Source organism: Salvelinus alpinus, chromosome 1 (assembly GCF_045679555.1).
Source record: "Salvelinus alpinus chromosome 1, SLU_Salpinus.1, whole genome shotgun sequence".
Taxonomy (NCBI): Eukaryota; Metazoa; Chordata; class Actinopteri; order Salmoniformes; family Salmonidae; genus Salvelinus; species Salvelinus alpinus.
Genome location: NC_092086.1, coordinates 38,719,957 through 38,739,193, shown reverse-complemented (window position 1 = coordinate 38,739,193; position 19,237 = coordinate 38,719,957). Strand labels below are relative to the sequence as shown.

General features: G+C 40.4%; 1 protein-coding gene across 4 annotated transcripts in view; it reads right to left on the bottom strand.

The window, feature by feature from the left end:
• Nucleotides 1-11,269: 11,269 nt before the first annotated feature.
• LOC139575443 (protein shisa-6-like) overlaps nucleotides 11,270-19,237 on the bottom strand; it is a 69,761-nt gene continuing 61,793 nt past the window's right edge. For 2 of the 4 annotated variants that reach the window (XM_071400430.1, XM_071400406.1), the window contains 4 exons: nucleotides 18,765-18,830; nucleotides 17,682-17,702; nucleotides 16,553-16,720; nucleotides 11,270-13,124 (listed from right to left, as the gene is read on the bottom strand). In XM_071400430.1, the coding sequence (XP_071256531.1) occupies nucleotides 12,496-13,124; nucleotides 16,553-16,720; nucleotides 17,682-17,702; nucleotides 18,765-18,830 (884 nt within the window). In that variant the 3' untranslated portion in view covers nucleotides 11,270-12,495. The remainder of the gene's footprint in view (nucleotides 13,125-16,552; nucleotides 16,721-17,681; nucleotides 17,703-18,764; nucleotides 18,831-19,237) is intronic. The other 2 variants (XM_071400421.1, XM_071400412.1) reach the window with 2 other exon arrangements.

Here is a 19,237-nt window from a genome sequence, read left to right as displayed (position 1 = left end):
TAACAGTTCCATTTTACATCATGCTGTTCATATAAATAATGTATTATAATTGACCAGTTTCTCACAGTTATTTATTCCTGGAAAAGGGGGTGGGTTTGGGTGGTAAATCTCGGTAATAGCAGTTCCTGCTACTCAACCCTAGTCTCCATGCACTCCTTAAATATCCCAGTGTCAGTGAAGAGCTTGGTGTGTTGAGTTAAAACCAGGGCTGAATTGAGGAAATGGCTGATTATATAACGCGATCTGTAACAACACTTTAGTCCACAATGCTTTAAGTAAGAAACAAGCTGTAAAATGTTGCGAAAGACGTGACAGATGCATATAAGATATCTTTGATTTGTCTCTATGATATTCAGAGGCTGCGCTACAACCTTTGATAGGAGATTCAAAAAATGTACTTTGCTTGGGAAGTAATGTGTGATTCTGTCACTATCAATTGATGTTTGACATTTCAACAGGCTATATAACAACATACTGACTCTAAATCAGTCAGGAGCAAGCCAGGTAGCCTAAGAAGGAACGGAAATAAATACTTTGGTTTATAATATTATTATTTCAAGGCTATAGCCTGCCATTTAAGAAATCGATTGTGAAGCATGTGTGACACGCTACAGGCTGGCAGGAGAACTCAGCATTTCAACAACACATCAACAACAGCACGTCAACAACATGCCTATAAATAATTACTCAGAGTTAAATAATAATGAAACAAAAAATGCCTTACGAGGCTATACCCTCAAATTAAAGCTGACAGTCTGCACTTTAACCCCATAGTCATTATATCATTTCAAATCCAAAGAGCTGGAGTACAGAGCCAAAACAACAATAAATGTGTCACTGTCCCAATACTTTTGGAGCTCACTTTATAGTATACAAAATGGGTTTTATGTATTTACCTGCTTGGGATTACATAAGAAACTGTTAAAAAAATACCCAACAAGGAATGACACCTATCAGTTTGTTGTTAACAAAATAGCATGCTAGTGCTGCATCATAAGGTGAGTGCGGCCAACTCGTTGAATGATTTTTGCTGGCATTTGATCAAATGGAAATATCTGTCAATCACACACCAATGACTTGAGGGATTGCCTCATCTCCAGTCTGAGGTGCATTGATCCGTTGCTTGATCCTGGCCATGTGAAGTCTGGATGGGAGGAGAAGCTCCTGACTTGAAGTTTAGCACGTAAATTCAAAGTGACTTTGCTGTGGTAAAAAAAAGATGAAAGGAAAGAAAGAAGTGAGAAGAGAGAAAAATAGAGAGAGCGAGAGAGAGAGGGAGAGGAGGAGGACCAGATGGAGAGTGAATTGTGGACTGTGTATGTATGTGTGGTGATTAATGGAAGCGGTTGTCAATAAGACAAAGCAGACAGCGTATTCATTAAGGTGGCAGAAACCACTGACAATAATTGAAAACACTTCCTGAGTAGTTGGGAAGTCGAGATTGGAGAAATGTAAGCAGTTGCGAGACTTTTGACTTCAGCAGTACATGCATAATTAATCCATATGACTGCAGTTGTTTTGACAGGTTCTGAGTCTCAACATTACAGAATTCATGACTGACTTTGTTAAACATGAGTTAACCCTTAAGGGGGGGAATTCCGACCTGAGTTAAGTGCATGTAAATGGAACGTAATTCCCTTTTTATGCACTTTTCCAGTAGTGATTTTAGCATGTAAATCTTGGTGGGGCAAACCATTTTTTTGGTTGCGAGGTAGTGCATGCCAGCAAAGCCACTACACAACACAACACTAAACAATACATTCATTGTACTATAACGGTGACAAACTATGCCCACAAACTGTTAGGGCCTACATAAAACTGTCCCAACAGCAGTCCCAACACCTTACCACTGCTACACCTGGCTATCAGCAGAACCTTGTCTGGCAGCGAAACAGTTCATTCAGCCTCATTTACTGCCTTTAAAAAAAACATAGCTGATATGGGTGACTTGCTTAAACAAATGTGTTTTCTACTGACGATTGAGATATACATGGCATAAGGGGACGACAAGCGGATAAGAGGCAATCTGTAATTTCGATTAAGACATTAAATGAATGAGCTAGGACAGATGTAGTCAATATAACTATTTGTTCAGCACTTTTGAAATGTACAGCAACAGAGTTCAGAACATGGGCCGTTCTTACAGAGTTCTCCCTGTACACCAAGTCAGAACCGTAGGATAAATAAAGGGGGCATGTAAGCAGACAATGAAAGCTCTTACATTATTCGATGACTATATTTATCTAAAACAGGTTATAGGCTACATGTGCACCAACAAGTCAGAACAGCAGGTGAAATTAAGAGGGGAAAAAATACCAAGTGATTAGGGTGAGGCATATGGGCTACTAACAGGTTACTACACAACATACACTTAGTATTACTTTCTTAGCTACAGTATACATATCTCCTAGGCATATTACATCAATTATGCAGCAGCATACAAGACATTTTTGGACTTGCTGTGCTCACTTGAACAGGAAGGTGGTGCGATGGTCCTTTCTGGGTAAATTTGCCATCAAAGTCTGCCATTCTCTGGATGTATGGGGCTTTCAAGACTACTGGGAATTTGGGAAAAAACAAGGTAGAATCATAATGACGCCAGTGATCTTCAGGTCGTAGCTCTAGAAAGAGGCCCAGGTTCCCGAATTCCTCCAAGTTGGATGACTGTTCAAAACTTGTTTTCCCAGTCAGAGCTCGTTTTCTCCCTGAGTTCCCAGTTGTCTTGAACTTACTGAAGTCAGATTTCCCAGTTCCGAGTTAACAGTTGTTTTGAGCGCGGCTGAAGTCATGCTGGATTGACAGCATGGCCAATGTTGGATGTTTATCATTTTGGAAAATTATATTTTGGAAAAGAGACCCCTAAACACAGACTTAGGACCACACACCCTCTCCACTGAATAGCAGGCTATTTTTGTGCAATGCTTGCAGTTAGCCACTGACTCCATCCAAACCACTCATTGTTGAATTTGCGATTTCAAACCCTTTGTGTAATGTTTATGTCCAATGGCCAATGACCACCGATACATTTTATCTATAATTTCTCTACATATGACAAGGATTAAAAAGGATTTGCCAGTAGATTGTTGACTTGATTCATGATGATGACTGCTAGCTAAGATTTTGAAAGTATGATGTTGACATGATCAGTCCAATAAAAGCTACTGTAGATATAACATGATTTGACAAAAACAATTATGTGGCCAATGACCTTTAGCCTTCTTGGATGGGCACTTCTAATGTAACTCTATGGCAGCACCCAAAGGGCTTGGATTTTCGAGCCCTACCCTTTTGACGGTGACGTAGTGTCCCCATGAGTGACAGAACACCGAGCCAATCACGACGCAACTAGAGAACATTACCAACCCCTATGCTCCATATTTTCCGCTGGCTGCCCCACCACCACATAAAGCACTGAGCTAGGCTGAAACACCTGCATTTTGGAGCTGCCTTACTAAAGAAAGCATAAAATAGACCATCTTTGTATGCGGTTTTATTAACTCAATGATTTTTTAATATATTTTTTTACATTGTTTGCAAACTGATATGTGACAAAACAGGTAACCCAAAAATGTGGTGCTCAAAACATGTGGTGCTCAAAACATGTGGTGCTCAAAACATGTGGTGCTCAAAACATGTGGTGCTCAAAACATGTGGTGCTCAAAACATGTGGTGCTCAAAACATGTGGTGCTCAAAACATGTGGTGCTCAAAACATGTGGTGCTCAAAACATGTGGGGCTCAAAACATGTGGTGCTCAAAACATGTGGTGCTCAAAACATGTGGTGCTCAAAACATGTGGTGCTCAAAACATGTGGGGCTCAAAACATGTGGGGCTCAAAACATGTGGGGCTCAAAACATGTGGGGCTCAAAACATGTGGGGCTCAAAACATGTGGGGCTCTGCCCCACCTGCCCTAATTGACGGGTCACCACTGCCCTTTTCTCTCTATGCCTATTCTGACATTGAATTTAAGCATAAGAATAGCATGCTATTCACACACTATTCGGTCGGGGTGGAGATCTAAGAAATGAGGGTGTGGTGGAGGTGTGTCTACAGATACGTCCTATTCTGACCTTGACTTAATTCCCTCATAATTCCACCAACTTTGTGGAAAAAGCAGTGGAAAAAGAATCTACTTCATTTTTTCTGATAGAAATAAAGGACTGTAATTTATAAAATGATAAGAGCTATTGATAAGAGCTAGGTAAATAAGTAATCTGTTTGGAGAAGGGGATTGTAAATACACATAGCAATTGTTTCGATGATTTTTCCCTATGATCCCTGGATACGAATGTGAAACCAGTCATATGGAAGCTAACTGAAAATCATATTAACATGACATGTGTGGCGGCCCCATTTCTAAAGTGAAGTAGGCTATAAATAGCTGTGCCATTATTCAAAATTTTTATTCTATGCCCTCATAATTTGCTTGGATGAGATTTGTAGATCCAAGCTATAGGCTTCTGTAGGGCTGAACCTGCCGAGTTGATGAATGCACTTTAGAATGTTTAAATTATATGCCCGGACTTTAATCCATTTTACAATTTATATCATATTAAATATTAGCCACCATCAGGAGCCACCATCAGTAATACCCACATACATTTATAACTGTGACTTTAGTGTTAGTTTTCTTCAAGTTGTAGCTTACATTTTGCATCATTCCCTCCCATTTACCTTTCTTTCCTCTGTCAACCTGTGTAAATTGTTCCTGAGGATTGCTAGCAATGCTGGATCATATTAGGCTAACGTTGTGCAATAATTGGGGACACATTGCTTATTTGAATCATTATGGAACTCAGAACACATGTAGCAGTTTAAACCTGGAGCCTGGTGCACGGTTCACAACTACTGGACCGTTGACATCACAATTCCATGATTAGTGAGGATTAAGGTAGATTTATAAAACTATTGTTCCATCCTTATTGTACAATTTTTTCCAGCTTCCAATATTTAATGGATTGAACTTGAATATGACAACTTTCAGGATGAGCCAAACACTGTATTTCTGATTAATCAGTATATTTTGTGTATAAAGGCTCTCCAAACATGTTTTTTTGAATGATTCATACATACTTTCCTCACCCCAAAATGTGCCTCAATAATCTACAAAATCAGAGTATTTTTTATCTACCAGTTGGTGCTGAAACAGAGACGAATATGCATATATTTAGATGCATTTCTTTTTTTTTCTTTTGGGGGTGGCGGGGGGGGGGGGATTTTAAAACATACAATCTACCTGCAGTGAAGCCACTCAACATTTACATTACATTCAGTCATCTAGCAGACACTCCCATCCAGAGCGACCCACAGGAGCAACCAGGGTCAAGCGCCCCGCCCAAGGGCACATCGACAAAAACCTCCCCCTCCACTGTATTTGATATAGTCATTGTGTCAGAAAGGTGTCAGAAAGGTGCTAATATAATGTAACACCATATGATGTAATATGAGAAAATAAAAAAAGGTAAAGCAGACATCCACCTCAAACCGGGCATGAGTGTTCTGACCTAAATGCATGAGGTCCATAGGCCTACTTGCGAACATAAGCAAACATTTACATTTAAACAGGTTCTCCTGCACAAAATGCATAGCAGACTTGATTTACTTGCATGTGACAGAACATTAAATTGTAGCTGTTCCCATCAGATAACATGACATATGCTAACCCTATACAAATTCTTCATCAGCCTATCAAAGATCTGAGGTTTTATATCGACCAACCAATGGAATTTCTTAAAATAGGTCAACCCTGGCCACTAGAGGAACATTTTAAATCAACAAATTCAAGGTTTACTTTTTGTTCAATTGGTCTGTAACAAAATGTTGTGGGCCAACATTGCAATGATGCATCTTTGACTAGGCTACTTGCTACTAATAGGAAGTGTTTTCCTACATTAAGACTGTCGATTCAAGTCCTATGGATTTGCAATAAACTTCTTTAAAATAACTGCAATACTGCTATCTGTAGGATGATAACTAGAGTGCAAACTTCAATCCTACTATACGTACACTTTGTAATGCTCATCCTCCTCGTGCCAAATAAATCATATGTGACAAAGCAGATGATTATAAAAATGCATACAAAGCGTTGTAGGTCTACATTTAGGTGTACACGTCTATGTAATATAGCCTATGTAATATGATTACTAGGCAATAGCAGTCTGTTGTGTGCAACGCCAAAGAAATAGGTAGGGGAGAGTGAGGTAAGTTTAACCATCTTTTACATTCAGCATCACTCCGTCAAGGGAAATATTATATTCTTTCTAAAAGCGATATCTATATTTATTGCAGGATGTTGTGTATCGCTGGAAATAATCAGATTTCATGGAAACATTACAGTTTTGAAAACATAGCATATCCCCCAAAAATTATCCATTGGCACAACTTACTCTGGGTACGGGGTAAATTGAGCCTAGGACAGGGTGAGTTGAGTCGCCTACAAATTTCTGTACTGAATTCAATTTTAAATCAACCTTTTTAAAACCATGTCTATCTTTATTTCCCAAACACAGTTCAACACGACCACAATCACTTTTTTGTCTTTTAATCATTTTAAGCATCTTTTAACACAGGATTAACACCTAACAAAGACATTGTACTTTTTAAAAACACTTTTAACATAGGCCAGGCCCAGTTGTTACCTCATATCCCAGCGATAATGCCTTACATTACGCCTGGGAAGAAAACACTTAAATTTGCTCAACTTGCCATTGGCTCAAACATTGGCTCACCTTACACCCTATGGCCATTGGCTCAACTTATCCCAAGGTAAACGTTTTAATATATTAACCAACATAGTTACAAGGATGAAACCCACGGCTGTAATGTTTATGTGATGATGCTTTATTTATTATTATGGTCTATGTAATGTGGTTTCTCATAAACCCCTCTCTCTTACTGCAGTGCTACATTCAACAGCTATTCTCATGAGCTGTACAGTAGAAAGGTTTTCCATAGTTACTCCCCTGATTGTTGTAATTAGGGTTATTACAATAATCATCATCATCATCATTTGCTGGGCAGATGCCCTTTCCCACTTAGTCCTCTTTCACAGTAGGCTCTTAACCTCACACTGTGGCTGAAAGCAGCCAAGGTGATGAGGTCCCAGATCAACGATATGAGAGAACATGATTGGCCGCACGTGGTCTGGTGGCGCTTCGTCAAGCCTCATTATGAAATGACCCTAATAGTATATCCATTATGTATCATTACCTGCATACAGCCACTTCTCATGATCGTCCATTAATTTACCACTCGATGAGGGGAAGTTCTGGTTGGCTAAGCAGCTGAGTGGCCGGTGACTTGAGTTGACTGAAGGTTCATTATTGGTTTAACTGAAAGTCGAACATCATCATAGACGCCTACAGGCTTTTACAACACCAAACCTCACCAACTGTAGTTACACTCGTTCTCCCCTCTCCTTCCTCCACCCAACCACACCATTCCCAAGAGAGAATACCTTGGCCGCCTACGAGCCTGTACGGTATCCAATTGACTGCTCTCATTTAAGTGGTGGCGAGGCAGTGTTGGGGGGATCAATACTTTCAGCCTGTGGGGGCTGTGTGGGGCTATGTGTGAGCTTTGGGGATTTAGTGCTGGGAGCAGTGCCGGGCCCCGTTAGGTGCATTCATCATCTGACACCCATGGTCGGCTGGTCAGCGCTGAATGTCATGCTGTTAACACTCCTCACACACAGGCCTCCCTTAGCACCGACGCTTACTCTCTGCATTTACATGTTGCCCACATTCATAGCCTACATTGCACCCATGAGCCCTGGAGCTGCAGTGGTGACCCATACATTACACACATCCAATCAATGTCGTCCAATCTTTTGGTATGTTTCTGAATAGGTTATTAAAGTGTCATTGCTGTAGAGGAAATGGCTACTATATCCGTTCTGGTTGGTCAACACCTGTCATTTGAGTTTTTACTGTAAGTGACAGGGCAGTGTGCTACCCCCGTCTCCATTCCTCATAGTATTCCTACCCTGTACTGTGCTATCAATCCTAGACAACCTATTCTCCATGGTGTTGTGGATTCTGATCTGATCAGGTACGTAGGTGGTGAGACAGAAGGTCAACCCCAGTTCTCTGAATTCCTTCACCTCACAAGTCAGCTTAACCAACAAATTCCAACTGTAATACAGAGGAATGAAATACAGCGAGAAGTCTGTCATACTCTTAAGTTGTCATGTTGCTCAAATTCTTCCCAGAAGGATAGAAAGGTCACTCCATAAAAAAACCTGGCCTAAAAGCAGTAGTCTGGCGAAATGTGCAGTGAATGACAAGTGCCATGGCAGAAACAACATGGCCGTTTTCCTGTTGGCAGTGGCATTTCCTTTGAACTGTTTACCCTGAGGTAAAGCCACAACTTCTCTGATATCAGAGAACTCCCTTGAGTTGTATGGCTTAGAATATACAGATGTTTGACCTATATTGTCAGAGCAAAATAATCTTGCAGCAACAGGAGTTGAACGTTTATTCTATAATGTTGCCTGATTGGTGGTTAGGCTATTAGCTGGCCAAAAGTAGACTACGTGAAAATGCAATACTGTTAGTCTGAGTTTTCAGTGAATATATGTAAATCCTAAAGCGGTGCAGGAAAATTCTCACCAACAAAAGATTGATCAAATTGATCCCTACATTTGTAAGTTCGTTTTTGGCAGGACTATTTTTTTTATTTTAAAAACTATTAGTGGAAAACAAGTTCAGTTGGTTAATGTACTCTGCCATGGACCAATTTTGCGCAGATTCATTTTCCTTTCTGTCTGTTAATGTGTCTGACCACTGCTGTTTCCTTCTTACCTCACATGTTCCAATAGCCATGACCTTTTCCCATCTAAATGCAAATGGGAGGGTCCTACACAAAGTGAAAACCATAGCTGTTTCCCATTTATCTGTACACAATTGCAACCACAAGGCTTTTGTTTTCATGTTGCGAGGAAATGTTTTCTTCTGACTCTATGAATTTAAAGAGGCTTTGAAATTGCACTGGCTGTTCTGGAAACAGTGGGTATTAATATGTGTGTCATCAGAGTAATGGCAGTCATAATGTATTCTGTTGTTACTGTGAGTGCCATTAGGTCAATGACCTCTGTCGATAGTACAATACAGTAGATTCAAACTCTCAGGGGAAGAGGAGGGGAAAAAAGAGTTGATAATGCTCCCCTATTGATTTTAATCATTAATGTGTAGTTAACAACTTTACCTACCAATAGAATTATACAAACTGCAGCAGTGGAGGAGCACTGGAAACGTTATTTAATGACAAAGGACAAAGGGATATACTATAGCAGGTCTTGTCATCAATGCACTGCAGTGGATAAAGATGCTGTTTCTTTATCTTGTTTCATGTGTATTCCAAATGTGTGGCGTGTAAGACCTTGTGGGTGAGGTTGCAATTTGGGCAACTTCTTGCAAAAATCTCAGAGTAGCATTTAGTGTAGTTAATATAGGTGACAGGATAACAACGATTTGTAACTTAACCTGGAGGTCCATAGTATTATATCTATGGGGTACATGCTAATTTGATGTTGAAATGTTTAGGTTTATACATTTATTAGACTGTCAAACAAGTTGTATAATTCCATATATACAGTAGTTGTGGGTTATGGTCCTCTGTCATTCTTTACAAACAGTTAGTTATATGTTTATACCTCAGCCATGAAAAAACATAATACCAATATTACCAATTCACTCTCTAATTCGTGAATATTGTTTAAATGAACATGCGAAAAAATTCCCCCAGACTCCATATTTACTAAACTGATTATTGTTTTGTACAATACACATGGGATGTGCTTTAATAATTCATTTGTAAACAAAAACATTTGCACAGGAACAGTCGTATACTGCTTGCTTTGAAGAATTTTAAATGAGTCCTCCATTGTTTGCGCAACAAAGACACAAAGGAATTTTCATTCATACCACATTGACACATAAAAAGCTTAATAAATGGCAAGGAATATTTGCAACAAAAGTAAACAGTGCTTTTACAGCAGACAGATGATGGGACGCAACAACATAGCAGCACGTTAGTCTCAGAACCTACTGCCAAAACTGAGCTCTAGCCTCATGTGTGTGGGAAAAGCTTCTTGTGGACAATATCATTGACTGACTGGAAAGTAAAACTGGAGCTCTGCAATGTATTGTGGATGTATTTGAGCCAGACAGATGGTTGCTTAGAGACATGTCTGTAAGATTCCGGTGGTGTAACATCAGTACAACACAGTGTTGCAGGTCCACCATGTCAGAGTCAGGGCCATCAAATGTCATTTTTTTGTTGCTCTATTTTTGTGTTGCTCTGAGATAGCTACAAATGGCTATAAAACTATCATTGGAGCTTGACAAGGACTATGAAACTCCATATTGAACTATCACGTTTTTTTTGGTACTCTGGCCTTAACTTGAACCTCAAAAGAAATGACATTTTAGTTGCTATCCTCTCAGTATCTTAGCTGATACAGGGGCTTGAAACTAGTGTAATAGATGCTCTTAATATTTCAAGTGCATCAATTTCTGCTGTGTCTACATTGCATGTGAACATACAGTATAATATAGCTAGTCATATAATGATATACGCATATCATTTAATAAGAAAAATTGCAGTGTTAGCCTCTGTTGTAATGACAAAACGACAAAGCAAAATTATGTCTTAAATATGGACACACTGCACAAGTTGTAACAATATTATGCAAGCTCCTAACATTTCAGGTAGTACACCAGTGACAATGTTTGAAATTGTCAATGACCAGCAAATTTATATAACATCTCTACAGTAAATGTCTATATACCCATTTCCATGACCCAGGATTTTACGATAATATTTGGACTTTCTTGTTAACTGAAGAGATAGTTGAAAAGTAAAAACATCGACAAATCATGTACTTGATGTGTCTGTTACTCTGTAAGTATAAGAGGACACAGCGGGAGTCCACAAGGAAGTCTGGATGAATTCGAAAATGTGGAAGACATTTTTTTTAATCATGTGAAATATTTTTTCAATTCTAGTTTATTATGTTTTTTGCTTAAAATAATCACTTCCTTTGCTTCTTTTCAAAGAACATTTAGTTAATTTAAGAATTTCATCCTTGTAAAATGTGTGTCCTATAGATTCTGAGGTATATCACCGAAACTGATTCTGTCCTTTGCTTCTATAGTGCTGGTAAATCATCCATGATAAAAAATGGCATACAAAGCTGGTTATGGATCAACACGTTAGTCACAAGACATAAAAACACAAGCGTGATTATACAATTAAGAACATGAGTATGGGCTTCCACACAATAAGGCATTGCTTTAATGAAAACATCTGGACATAAAAATCACAGTTTTAATCCTTGCTTAGCTAGTGATTATATTGATGTCCTCTTTGTCGATTGTTTCAGGTACGTCAACACACCTGCAACAATGTAACAATTGTAAACACATAACAACAACTATTATTATTCAACTTTGATGAATGGAGTTAAATATACAACAATACTGTATATCAAAATGAAAGCAGCTTTTCCCAACTCAAAACAAAATGGATGTCATCCACTTGGATTATATAGCGAGGGAATGAGTGCAGAAAATGAAGCTATTGAAAGAAGCATTAGTTTACATGGTCACCTGTGGAGTAGTGTGCCTACAGTCTAAAGCTGCCAATTAACAGTGGCATGAGGTTGATTCAACCCTAGCCATACACAATCATCCTACAAGCACAGTTACAAAAATATACACACATACGCACACACATTATTGTACATGTTTGTTAGTATCAAGTATTTGTTGAGGGGTTGGACTAATCTGAAATTGTGATCTTTAATTGTGAAAAGACTGTAGATTCTTGGGTAGAAACTCAACAATTCCACTTGTCCAGCTCTTCTCATTTAGTGTATACTTCTGCTAATATAGCCTATTTACAATCATTTATGCAACGGAAATTGCCACTATATCCACTAATAAGCTGATATGTGCTGTCCGTTACCAAAAAACAAGAATAAATCAACAGAGAAAAAACCCATTAATTGTGCTTTTTAACCCACAAGTCCACGTCATCATTGAATTGGGAACAATTTCGAGAGGCACCTCTTGAAGTTCTAACACCAGTTAAGTTCAATAATAATCTCTAAAGCTATAACAAGGACTGAAAATACAAATAGTAAATATATGTATATATTTATAAAGTTGATCCAGTTCCTTTCCAATTCCCCTTTTTAAAAAATATTGTCTTCTTACGAATAACCTCACATAAAGCATTCCTTATGTGTCAACGTGCAAAGCCCTTATGTTGCCCTATAGAGAAAGAACAGATGTCTTTGTGGTTGTTGATTCTAGTTGTGATAATCCAAATCTGAATGAAACAGAGAGCTTGAGCTGAAAGCAAGAAGGGTTAGTTGTTGGCTACTTTGAAAAGAAGACCTATGGTGAGGTTGCACACCTCTGGAAGTATCTGCTGTTTTCATCTGTTGACAGTCTGTTGACACAGGAATCCTTGGCCAGCCACCCTCTCGTTAAACAGTTACCTCGTTCTTACTGGCTGTGCGGTACTGGTTGTTGTGCTGGTGGCCTGGGATGTACTGTAGATGGTCCACCGTGTGTGTCCGTCGTGAGGCAAACTGCTGCCTCTTGTTGGTGGTCGGGTGGTTGACGGTGAGTGTGTTGTATGAGTCGTTGATGGTAGTGGGATGGGAGTGCATCTTTTGCATCTTAGCGTAGCGCTCACTGCGGTCCATGACAGGTGTAGTGGGCACAAAGTTGATGTCTACATGGGACATGGCCCGCGACATGGCCTTCTCCCGGAAGTTGGAGCGCCGCAGCGACAGCATCTTGTCCGGCGAGAGCAGGGGGTCCTGGGACTGGAGGCGGTCTGCGGAGAGCAGCTGCTCCTCTGAGAGAATGCGGCTGCCGTAGGAAGAGATGCCCATGTTGTAGGCTGAGAGGCCGTAGCCATGACGTGGGGTCCTCTCTGGGGACAGCACATGGTCCTGGGACATGGTCCTCTGGACACGGTGAGGCCGCTGACGGTGCTGCTGGTGGGGCTCTGTGTTCAGCTTCACCATGTGGGGCGGCTGCAGAATCTGCCGACCTGCCAAGTCTTGGTGTCGCTTCCGCGTGTAGTACTCATCTATGTCCTTATCACCTGAGTGGGAAAGGAGTGAGGGGAGGAGAGAGGGAGAAGGACAGGAGAAACATTACACTCTATATAAAGAATGATTCTATACCTCCTCCTGACTGGATCAGCTCAGCAGTTCTACTGTGACAACTCCTACAATTCCCCTTTGATTATGATTGCATTTTCTGTCCTTCTGCTTTCATGGGAGAAGGCAGGGGCTCTCTCGCATCACAATAATTCCACTCCTGTTCTGGTGTGGAAAGGACTATACGCCTGCCGCAAGGCAAAACAATCAAACTGTCAGTGATGCGAGTGTTGCACTGCAGGGTAGCCAGTGGTTTGACTCTGCCAAAAGCAGAGGGGCTCTACAGCGAGTGCCAACACTCTCCTGATGTTAAAGTCATTACATCTGCATGAGGAAAGCGGCGGGCTCCTCTCAAATGACTTTTAAACAGGCTTTTAGACCGGCTGGGCCTGGCAACATCAGATTGATGGCACCCTGAAACTACTGTGACTAACTGTCATCTCTGGGGGTTAGATACCTCAGCGGAAGCTAATTTCCCAAGGCCTCAAGAACACACAGAGGTGGTCTAAAAATGTCGGGACAAGACTGTGCTTGACTAAGATTTGGATGATAAGGATTTTGTTTTAGTATGGATATTTAAACCCTCCTCCTTAGATAGATGCCACGCCTGGATAGAGAAGATCACCTTTTTCTTCTCTACGTAAGGGATTTATTTTCCCCAGCCATGCATCACTAATGAAGAAGACATGGGTTAGAGTTCTGGCATTAGCGTTTTGTCTTTTTCTCCAGGGGTCCCTTTAGGTGTGACATTATGGTAAGAAATGTCAACAACACTGACCCAGAGGCTATAGCTTGCCCACAGTAGACAGGACATGTCCCTTAGCTTCATTTAAGTTCCTCTTCGTTGCCAATAGTTATAAGGATTAGGGTTCAGTTTATCCTAAGCCTATAGATCAAATCATTAGAATTGACATCATTGCATTGAAAATACTATGCCATGTTGAAATAGGGGTTGATTTCATGTTGTACTCAGAGACATTTCCACCAACTCTACTCAGATGCTTTAGTTTTGACATTTCAAAATCAATTTAAATTTGACATTTTAACTGCTGTTAAAAATGTTAGGCCTTTCGTAAATAATTCACATAGGGCATTAGGCCACATTATTAGTATGAAAGATGCAACTTTGTAACTCTTTTCATGGCGAGCATGGAGTCTGACAGCTCACTAAACTAGGCAATCCATAGGCAGGTCAACCTTGTGTGTTTTGTGTCCATGCTCATGATGTTACAAAGAACAAATGAATTTCCTTCCTTTTTACTTTTATGTTAAAGAAATATATGCTGGATTCATTTCTTTGCTGCTTTGAATAAGACGTTGCACTTTAACTTGCATTCGATTTTGAGAGGGCATGGGGTCTCAAAGGTGAGGTGAAACCACAAACCTGCTAGCTGTGGCTAACTGACTAGGTATCCCCTTTCCCTTTCCTTACCCTTAATTAAACTAAAGTCTCCACTCTCCCAGATTAAATTCAATATGGTGAGTATATTCATCTGTGGTAGCTATTGATCCCAATACGCCATCATCCGGCCCAGACGGAGCAGTAATCACATAATGCACATACACTTGTAAATAACTTGTGAAACATCAATTATAAAGGGATCTTTAGAGGGGATTAAGATAAGGCGTGGTAAGAGAAAGGGGCCCACAATAATATCATTTAGCTTTTTGCTTGGCATGGGGATTAAAAGGGCTCTGTTGTTCTGACGAGTGTTCTAATGCCTTTTAAGTTGATTACAGAGGGAAGGAGAAGACCGAGCCAGATAAGATTGCTGCTGCCTCCTCCCTTCCCTCCACCCGCTAGCTCCTTGGAGGGTCTGAGCAGGTTATTTTAGAGTTGTGTCCTCCATCTCCATCCCCGGCTCCCTCCAGTCCTGTCTGACGGACAGGGGAGAACGAAGGAGGAGGAGGAGGAAGAGGAGGAATCCCACACAGACTACAGTATGTGCATTTAGAATCACAAATGAACCATATTAATTAGATTTGTCATCATCTCTCCAGATGGTTTCATTAAAAAAGCAACTCATTATATACGTTTTTGGCGTTTTTCCAAAGCCTCTCTCCTTGCACAAAGCCACAGCATCTATCAGAGGTATGAGGGACCTCTCCTCTCAGAAGAGCTGTCACTGTACTGTAGGTAGGTAGAGAACTGAAATATTCACTTTTCTGACAAATACTTTAGGGTTTATGGGTCCCAGCTCAAACAGTTTTTCATTTAATTGGATTCCTCTCTGTGATGTCAGTGTGTTTACAATGCCCTATGACATTAAGAGAAGACCCCTTGGTTTGATAAGGGAGAGACACAATCTACGATCTAAAGGCATGTAACATACTATGAAGGGAGTTTAAATTGGTGCATAACATGTATGAGATTTTAAATTTTTTCATCAAGGTTATGAAATCCTTGGATTATTTTATGGTCTTATATCTACCCACTGGGCACAGACATCAATTCAACGTCTATTATAGACGTTGGTTCAACGTAATTACAATGAATTGAGGAGGAATCAATGTTGATTCAGCCAGTGTGTGCCCAGTGGGTAATGTTTCTATTGAGCAGTACTAGATGAAGAAGCAGTACAACGCATTGCTGAGTATAGACAATTCAGATGTTATCAATGTTGTCCACATCGAAGGTTTCGTCACATTGATTCTCTGTGTCCACACTGAGCATAACATACAAGCCTGCACTAGAATACCACACCCTATTTATTTTAATACAGCACTAATGAACATTCGAGCAGGAAGGAACTAATGCTTTTGCATGACACATGCAACGCAACCAACCACAGGATACTAGAGGAGGAGCATACTGTAGATCATGCAGCTGTCATAGGGGACATGGAGAATGGGGAAAGTCAAGCCATCATGCAGAGGAAGTATAATGATAATAATCGGGCTGACCCAGATCTCATCTCAGAGACATTAGTCCCATCTTGTTGGCGTCTAGACTCATGTGGGTATGGAGAAATGGCTGTTAATATGTCATTACCAGACATTAGCTACATGACATGTGCCACAGATGGAGCCAAATAACATGACAATTAGATGTCAGTCAATGGGTCAGTAGATGGGGACAATGGGGCTGAATCCAGTGACTTTAACATGTGCTTGTGCATTTCAAGAAACCCATCTCACACACAGAGATGTCTTCCTATGGATTCAGCTCATAACCCCAATGCTCATGACTTATGTTTGCATCCCTGTAATAGGCATCCATACAGGGTTACTATTGCATCACAGTTCTTGAATGCAATGTGGACTTCAACACAATGTGTTAAGATCAACCTTTTCTCCCCCCTGTGGACTGGCGGGGTCCAGGCAGGAGATCAAGCAAACATGATGGTGTATGTAATGAAAGACCACCTACTTAATTTGTGGAGAGAGGAGTATTTACTTAAGTCAGCTTTGCTCATTGCCGCCAGCTCGTAGTTGGGAGGCAGGTGGGTGAGGTTCTGGAAAGAGCGTGAGAAGGACATGTCCAGGTCGTACGGCTCTGTCTGCGAGGTTAGGATGTTGTTCATGCGCTGGGGCTTCTCTGCAGGGGAGACAGGAGAGATTGACGCAGTGCAATCAGGCTACAATCAGACAGTCTGGAGGATGCCACAGAGAGGGGCGCGTACACAGGGGGTCTTCACTGGAGGAGACAGGAGGATACAGAGTGTGGGTGTGAGGAGGGTGTGTGGGTGCGGTGGGGGTATGTGGGTGAGAATAGATGAAGTGGGGACTGTTATGTTCGACTCTTCTAACCGGGATTTAACATGATTTGTTGAAGGGTTTTTTAAATGTTATTTCAGAGTGCAATTCTGGTGTGCTAGGATTGGTTTCGACTGCAAGTGCACTCGCCACACTAGCTGTCACTAGTAGGCGTGGCGCCATTGCGGGTGGCTATGCTGCCTGCCTGGCTGCTGTGGCCATGGTTATGTGGGACAAGTGGTCGTGGCGCAGGCAGCTGGAGCGTTAGCAGTCCTCTGAGGTGCTGGTCAGCGGTGGCAGGTTTATAAATAGGTCTGGGTGACTACTGTGATAGAGAGGACAGGGACACACAACACCAAGGACCATGTGGAACAGAAGTGAGGCATTCCGTGAGAGAGAGAGAGACAGAGTGAAAGAGAGTGTGAGTGTGAGCAAGAAAAGATGGAAGGGAGTAGAATGTGTATTTTGTGTAACAAAGGTCCGGTTCTGAAGCGTTACCTCAGATCTTAATGAGATTCTACAAATTGCAAACACTGTGTGGAAGCTAACCCAACAAAGAGAGATACTGGAGAGAGCGAGAGAGAGAGAAAGAGAGCAGAGCAGAGTGAGAAGTTAAGTGAGAGTTTGGTGTCAACTTTGGTTCATTCAGTCTGAACAAAAAGGAAGAGTGACCCCCCGCCTTGACCCCAGCGATATACAAGACGTCACTGTCACCAACTGTCACAACAAGAGGTCGACATATACAGTACGTAAAAGAGAAAGGGAATACACATGTACAGCAGGTGTATATGCGTATTACTTACCATGTCTCATTTGTCTGTGGGCTACATAACAAATCCAAGTAAGAGAAAATGGATCAGTAACAAACATTATTCATAGTATGTATTAATAACCAAACCAATGTGTATGACATTTTCTGTTTCAAATTAGTTGTTGAAAGTCTATGCTATTTATAATGATCGTATTAGTCAAATAAAGTAATCAGATTCCTATGTATTGTGGCCATTCTCAATAGTAGTGATTCATAATCAGCTCTGGTTTGATCCACCTTGAAAGCTATCCTTTGGTGTCTGTGTTGGAGAGATCTATCTACTTATGGGTACTTTCAAAAGTCCCTTTGCCTTTGAAAATGTTGGCCTCAAAACATACAATTGGAAAACTATCCTGCCATGAGGTTGGAGTCCACAGCTCCACTGATGTTGAAACAGACATTGTAGCATGGTGTAGAGTTTCAGTGCATTGTGCAACAATGCACAAATAGCTTTTCTCTCTGAACTCATGGTGTTTCACTGCAGTGTTAGAGCTGTGACCACTCAATAATTTCATGCTAAAAAGCATCTCTCTTTTCATAGAAAATCTCATTTAGGAAAATAGATAAGGCACAATATAAGTAATTGAAGTTTTTCAATAACTTGAGTAAGCCATACAGATGCCATTATAATTCATTTTCCACAAGAACCCGTTTAATTTGCTATCCAAGCTATTCATTTCCTGTCAAGAAAAATAGTTTTGTCCTCGCTTGAATTATAAAAAAGCATATTTTGACTTATTTCGAATTTAGTCAAAGTTCATGTGTCATACTGGAGCTGATGCATTCAGGAAATCAATATGACCTAATCCTCCCTCAAATTTATTGGGGTAAATGAAGATATCTTTGTAGCATACCCAAGAGCCACTGTGTGTTGTGTGGCAGTATAATCTCACACTTAAAAGGGCATGGTTAGTATCCATAATGTACTTTCCATCTACCATATATCTCTACAGACGGTTAGTTACTATCTAAACATTTTTATTACTCATTGGAAAGAGTGAAATATTAGCAACCAACCACAGTCATATTATATATACTGTACTTATGTGAACATGCAAACCTTAAATATCCTTACCAATTTTAGGTGTGTGGGCCTGGGTAAGATCCAGGTGACTATGTTGATAATCATGTTGGTGGTTGCCTATTGGGAAAACAATGAAAAGGTTAGGTTTGGAAATCAAATTAAACATTACCATAGATGCACATTATGTGCATTTCATGTCAAATAAATGGCTGTTAATACATGACAATATTATCAACTTTTCCCTCATTTTTGTGATCATTGACTCTTGTAATGCAGGCTGACTGGACACCACTGTGAATGATCACATTAACCTATGTCCCATTGACAGACATTTTAGTATATTGTCTATGCGTTACTAAATTCAAAGTATGAGATCTGTCTAAAGATAGCAGTGGTGTGCTTTGATATCTGACTGATGATTTATGGGATTTTGTGCATCTTTACTCTACTACACAGTTTTCACATTTTAAGGCAGGCATTTTGTGCATCTTTACTCTACTACACAGTTTTCACATTTTAAGGCA